This window comes from Pseudorasbora parva, chromosome 16, assembly GCF_024679245.1.
Source record: "Pseudorasbora parva isolate DD20220531a chromosome 16, ASM2467924v1, whole genome shotgun sequence".
Classification (NCBI taxonomy): domain Eukaryota; kingdom Metazoa; phylum Chordata; class Actinopteri; order Cypriniformes; family Gobionidae; genus Pseudorasbora; species Pseudorasbora parva.
In genome coordinates, this window is record NC_090187.1 from 42,655,004 (window position 1) to 42,661,003 (window position 6,000).

Consider the following 6,000-nt stretch of genomic DNA (forward strand, 5'->3'; position numbering starts at 1 on the left):
TTGACAGCTGACACGAAACAATGACTTAAAGATTTAAAAGTAAATACATTGATCCGATCAGGCATAACATTTTGACCACTGACAGGTGAAGTGAATAACACTGATGATCTCTTCATCACAGCTCCTGTTAGTCGGTGGGATATATTAGGCAGCAAGTGACCATCCTTAAAGTTGATGTGCTAGAAGCAGGAAAAAGGCTCATTGATGCACGTGGGGAGCGAAGGCTGGCCCGTGTGGTCCGATCAAACAGACGAGCTACTGGAGCTCAAACTGCTCCAGAAGTTAATGCTGGTTCTGATAGAAAGCTGTCAGAATACACAGAGCATCTCAGTTTTTTGCGTATGGGGCGGCATAGCCGCTGACCAGTCAGGGTGCCCATGCTGACCGTGTGGCTTACCTGGGGAACACATGGCCCCAGGATGCACTATGGGAAGAAGGCGAGCCGGCGGAGGCAGTGTGATGCTTTGGGCAATGTTCTGCTGGGAAACCTTGGGTCCTCCATCCATGTGGATGTTACTTTGACACGCTCCACCTACCTAAGCATTGCTGAGACCATGTTCAGCCTTTCATGGAAACGGTATTCTGGTGGCTGTGGCTCTTCCAGCAGGATAATGCTCCTGACACAAAGCACAAATGCTTCAGGAATGGTTTGAGGAGCACAACAGCGAGTTTGAGGCGTTAACTTGGCCTCCAAATTCCCAAAATCTCAATCCAATCGAGCATCTGTGGGATGTGCTGAACAAACAAGTCTGATCCATAGAGGCCCCACCTCGTAAGTTACAGGACTTTAAGGATCTGTTGCTAACATCTTGGTGCCAGATACCACAGCACACCTTCAGGGGTCTAGAGGAGTCCATCCCTCGAAAAGTGGGACCAATATTTTGCCTGATCGGTGTACACATGTTGGTTTGCTTCAGAAGACATTGATTCATAAACTGAGGTTGTATGGATTACTGTCATGTTAATTTTGCAGAATTTTTGAAACATCAGCTTCAAGGGACCCATCTGGATTATATGAACTCAGAGAGATGGATACTTTTTCTACAAATCTCCTTTTGTCTCCCATAGACGGGAACAAGTTGCATTTTAGCACGTCCTGAAGCCTTATTGGTTAAATGCTTTTATTCTGAGATGTAAATTACAGGTGGATTTTTTAAGCTTTTGCTTGTCTTGTAAAAGGCCATTTTTATCAAGTGTCTAAATGGGACTACAGATGATGTTAAGGACATTAAATATCATCAGCCAAACAAGAAAACTCATCTACTTACCAGTCGCTTTAAAAAAAATGTGTAAGAAGAAAGTCACAGACCTTATTTTCTACAATCATCCATAAACCAATGGAAAAATCGTATTGGGTTCTTATCAAGGAAACCAGGAACTTCCATATTGGCCTACAAAAAATACATCATCCCTGCACCAGTCTATAAAGTCATACACATCTGGAATGGACGATGGAGTACATTTTCATTTTAAGGTTGAATATCTCTTTAACATACCTCCCCTGGAGTCTCTGGCTGAACTGTACAGTATTATATGGTTCGTTTTTACATTTTAAACGAACCATATTTAATTTACATCTCCGTTCCGTTACCTCTGTTAGGTATTTTTCCAGCAGCACCTGTTGCGTATTTGTCTGCTGGTGATTTACGGGAACATCCTGAGGGAGAAAGTTCCGGAATAAGCGAGACCCCCGCCGGCTCCTGGTGTAGTGTCTGATTTCAGCTTGTTTCAGGAAATTAGTGCAGACTGAGGCCATGGGGTCAAACGCATAGACTTTGTGGGAGGCTTTAGTTAGCGTGGATGGTTTATGTCCATTATTCCACCTCTGAATTATGGGTAGCAAAGCGCATATTGTATCATATTGTAATGAACCGCTCTGAGACAGAAGGTTGGAGATCCAAACGTAGTATTTATTGAAGGGTAATCCAAAGTCATAGTCCATAGAACAGGCAAAAGGTCATAACAGGAAATCAGTCCGAAAAGGCAAACAAAACAAAAGGGACAGGCAAAAGGGTAATCCACGGAGAAGGCAAGAAATCAAAGACCAAGATACATGAAAACAGGGAAACGCTCAGAAATGCAGTTGTGACACTAAACAAGACTTCGCACTGAATGACTGAGTGAACAAGGTATATATAGGCAGAGGTGATGAGACACAGGTGTAAACAGTGAGTGCTTATGAGTCCTTGGCAAAGGATTATGGGTAATGTAGTTTGTGATGGAGTGACAGTCCGGGGTGGAGTACCCTCTGGTGGGGATCATGGGCACTCACACTGGTGAATTGTGACATATTTTATCTGTGTGAGCAGCAACTCATCTTTAGATTCAAATTGGCAGTTTTAGGGGTCTGATTATTAATTATTCATAGCAAGTCAGCATCTCAGTTGTGATGTCTTTAGGTGAAATGGGTGAAAAACATCGAACTGTGTCGGATACGGGTGCGGGTCGGACAAGGGGGAAACACGGGTCTAACACGGGTTTAAAACTGTCACGTGCCAACGTAAAAATATATGCATATTTTTAGGAACACATCTAGGCTACAAAAATATGTCTTGCCTGTATTTGAAGTTAATTAAATAATTTCAAAACAATATTAGGTCATTTGTGCTCGCACCGCCGCGCGCCCTCCCAGGTGCCGAATGCCGACGCCGGTGTGTGTACACTCATTGAAAATAAAGTATTCGAATTTTAAAGACGTGGCACGGTGAAGTAATTACTTTTGTATGGCCCCGCAATAAAGGGTGTTGGCCTATATAATGTTATATGCTAAACTGATTTTATTTCGGGTGGGGGTCGGGTGTCGGTTCTATATTAAGCGGGTCGGGTTGGGTGCGGTTTTAATTAGTGCTCCATATCAGAAAACGGGTCGGATGCGGTTTAACGCACCGCGGGTACGGGCGGGTGCGGATTTACAAAATCGGACGCGTGCAGGACTGGTTTATGATGAAGGAATTGTTCTGACATAAGCTTTTCTGAACATGCATATTAAAAGCAAACTAAGTTGTCTTTCATGAATGTAAACAGTCCGGATGCATGTCACTATATTAGCTCAGGTCTTAAAGTGACAGCAGCCTAATAAGGCTACATCTACATTAATCCAGATACATTTGAAAACAGCATTTTCGCTTCAAAACGCTCTCTGTCCACATTAATGTTTTTAAGCGTTTTCCAAAAGTTTCTCATTAAACTGAAATGCAGGAAAACGGAAAATCCACCTAACGGTGCATGCGTAAAACCTCAGCAAATCCGAGTTCATTTTCAATGTGTGCGCTTTGGGTGTGTGCGCTCAATAAACTATATATCAGAAGTTTAGACTGATATGGCTTTAAAATGCATGCAGATAATATACTCTCATGATGATGAAGAACTGCAATGTCATGTAAGCATGTAATGTTCCTTTAAAGAAGGGAAGATGTGTTCTGAGTTTAGCCGACCGGATACGGCGAATGTTTAATCTGTCAGCTCCGCTTCACCTTCGTTGCTCCGGTTGGTGTAGCGCTATCCTATCGCGTGCAGAGGGAGTTTGAAAGACAACCGTTTATCCGCCCCTCGGATTGAGCCGTCAATGGTGAGTTTCCAGACCAAACATCTTGATGTGGCTCTGGCTTGTCAGGCTAGCACAACACGGTAAAATAAATGATCTGTGGGGTGTTTTGAGCTGAAACATCACAGACACATTCTGGAGATTCTTGTATTACATCTTGTAATAAGGGGCATAACATGTTCCCTTTAATGTATTCTGCATTTATAATTGTAGTGGATGTGTTTTAAACGATCTCAGAGCACCTTCAGTCCTCTCAATCCCTTTCTTCCCAACACACATCCACACTCCTTTTCATTCTCCCTGCTTATTTCTCTCTCTTCACAATCTTTTTTGTAATTCCATCAGTAAAGTCAGTGTTTTATCTGAGAACTGCACCTGTCATTTCCAATCAGCGAGTTTTGTGACAGACGAGATGTGAGACTAGTGTGTGTGTGTGTGTGTGTGTGTGTGTGTGTGTGTGTGTGTGTGTGTGTGTGTGTGTGTGTGTGATCAGGCTTCATGGGTCAAAGCATTTACAATCATATGAGTATGCATATTTTAATAGACATGTAATACTGTTTAATAAGCCATACTGTATATGTAATATCATATTTCATTATTCTCCATTACAGATATCCCACTCTCTATCCTTCCTGGATCCATCATGAGTTACAGGAAGATGGACAAGCATGGAAGTCCACAGTATTGCCGTCATTTTCTGACTGACAACAGCATCTTCCATGGTAGGTTTATACCTGTATGATGGATATATTGCGGTGCTGTATTATTATACAGAACTAAGTCAGACTCTCCATGGTCATTTTAGAACGAGGATAAAATGAGCTCCTTTCCAAATCTCAGGAAATGTGAAAGTTTAATGTGTTTAATTGCTTGACCGTCAAATGCTGCTGGGACTGTTATACACCAGGTGGTGCTGTCTCTCACATCACGGGGATAATGAAGCGTTGAACTGTTTGGGAACGGCCACCTACGGTACAGAAAGGAAATCAGTCCTCCTTGACTTGATGGCATTTGTTTAAAAGGGTCTGTGTCCCCAAGGCCACATCACTGAACACAAATCTGACAGCTTGACAGAAATATTACAACAGTTCCTTCTGCAAATAGCCACAGATGGTTTGAAAAATGAAGGAATTTGTCCAGCACGCTTACACACGGATTGGAGAGACAGGAGGACAGGAGGGAATATTGGCAGATGTGCTAAGAGCCTGGAGATAAACTCTCATTATTAAATGCTAAAGGTTATACATAAATATTAATTATATATAAATATATAACTATATATATAAATAAATCAAAAAAGTGGTTTATTTACACAAATAAGCTAAGATAAGGTTTTTGATCATGTCTAAGTTGATAATTGTTCTAAACAATCCCTTTAGCAAAGCTTGCGCTATTTGCTAAATAAAATAATTTCTTGCTGTTCAATAAATGTGCTAATATTTTTGACATAATAGAAACAAAATAATTTAGTCAAATTAAAATAAAGTAAAGATTCTGAAAGCAGTGAAGGACATCCCATAATAATTGAATATAGATTTACTGTAGTAACAATAAAATATTTTTTATTATATGATAAGATTAATATCATATTTTTATATATGATGGTGTCATTATAAATATGTAATTATCTCTTACTTAATATATGATATTTACCATCTGAATCTAATCATGTCAAAAACTGGAAAAGTCAGTGAACTATTTATCATCATGTTAATTATTGTGCCTTTCGCCTCAACAGCAGAGGTGTCTTTTACCCCAGATATCATACTTTTACTTATTCTTCTGTGATTGAAAAACTATTGCTTTAACCCCTTAACTGTCGCCCACCTTTTTGAAAATAGTCATAAAAATGCGCTATCCAAACTTAAAGAGCTGTAATTTACTAGACTTAAGTTTGGTCTTGATTTAAAGATGACAATCAGCAGATTATTGCTAAAGTGAAAGCATTTCAAAATATTAAATTATAGAAAAGTTATGGAAGTTTAAATGTATTGAAAATGAAAAATACAGTACAAAATATTATTTAATTTATATAAAATAAATATTTGACGAAAAATGTTTTACACAAAAATTACTATGAAATCAAAGCCATATGTCTAACCAAATTGTGTTCCATATTTGAAGTTTATATCACAAAAATTGAAGTCCCCATGAGATTTTGTTTAGGCGCTATACCAAAAATAGCCACCGGGTGTCATTCAATTTCCATTGATTGTTTATTTGATGTATATTCCTGTAAATTTCTGTCCAAATATCACTTCCATCATAAAACAATCACAAAATATGGAACACTGAGACTCAGACCTCTCAAATGATATGTGTTTTGTCAAGATAAGAAAAGATTTTCATTATAAAGTAGTTAAAGGTTACAACTGCTGTTATGATGCAGATTTTTTTTTTTAGGGGCACTCTCATCATAAATTACTATTTTACTGTCATGTAATTTTTATCATAAA

General features: G+C 39.2%; 1 protein-coding gene across 4 annotated transcripts in view; it reads left to right on the forward strand.

Moving 5' to 3' along the window:
* Nucleotides 1-6,000, forward strand: part of plch1 (phospholipase C, eta 1) — a 141,145-nt gene that overhangs the window by 28,454 nt on the left and 106,691 nt on the right. For all 4 annotated transcript variants that reach the window (XM_067419101.1, XM_067419100.1, XM_067419097.1 and 1 more), the window contains exon 2: nt 4,156-4,266. In XM_067419101.1, coding sequence (XP_067275202.1) covers nt 4,188-4,266 — 79 coding nt within the window. In that variant the 5' untranslated portion in view covers nt 4,156-4,187. The remainder of the gene's footprint in view (nt 1-4,155; nt 4,267-6,000) is intronic.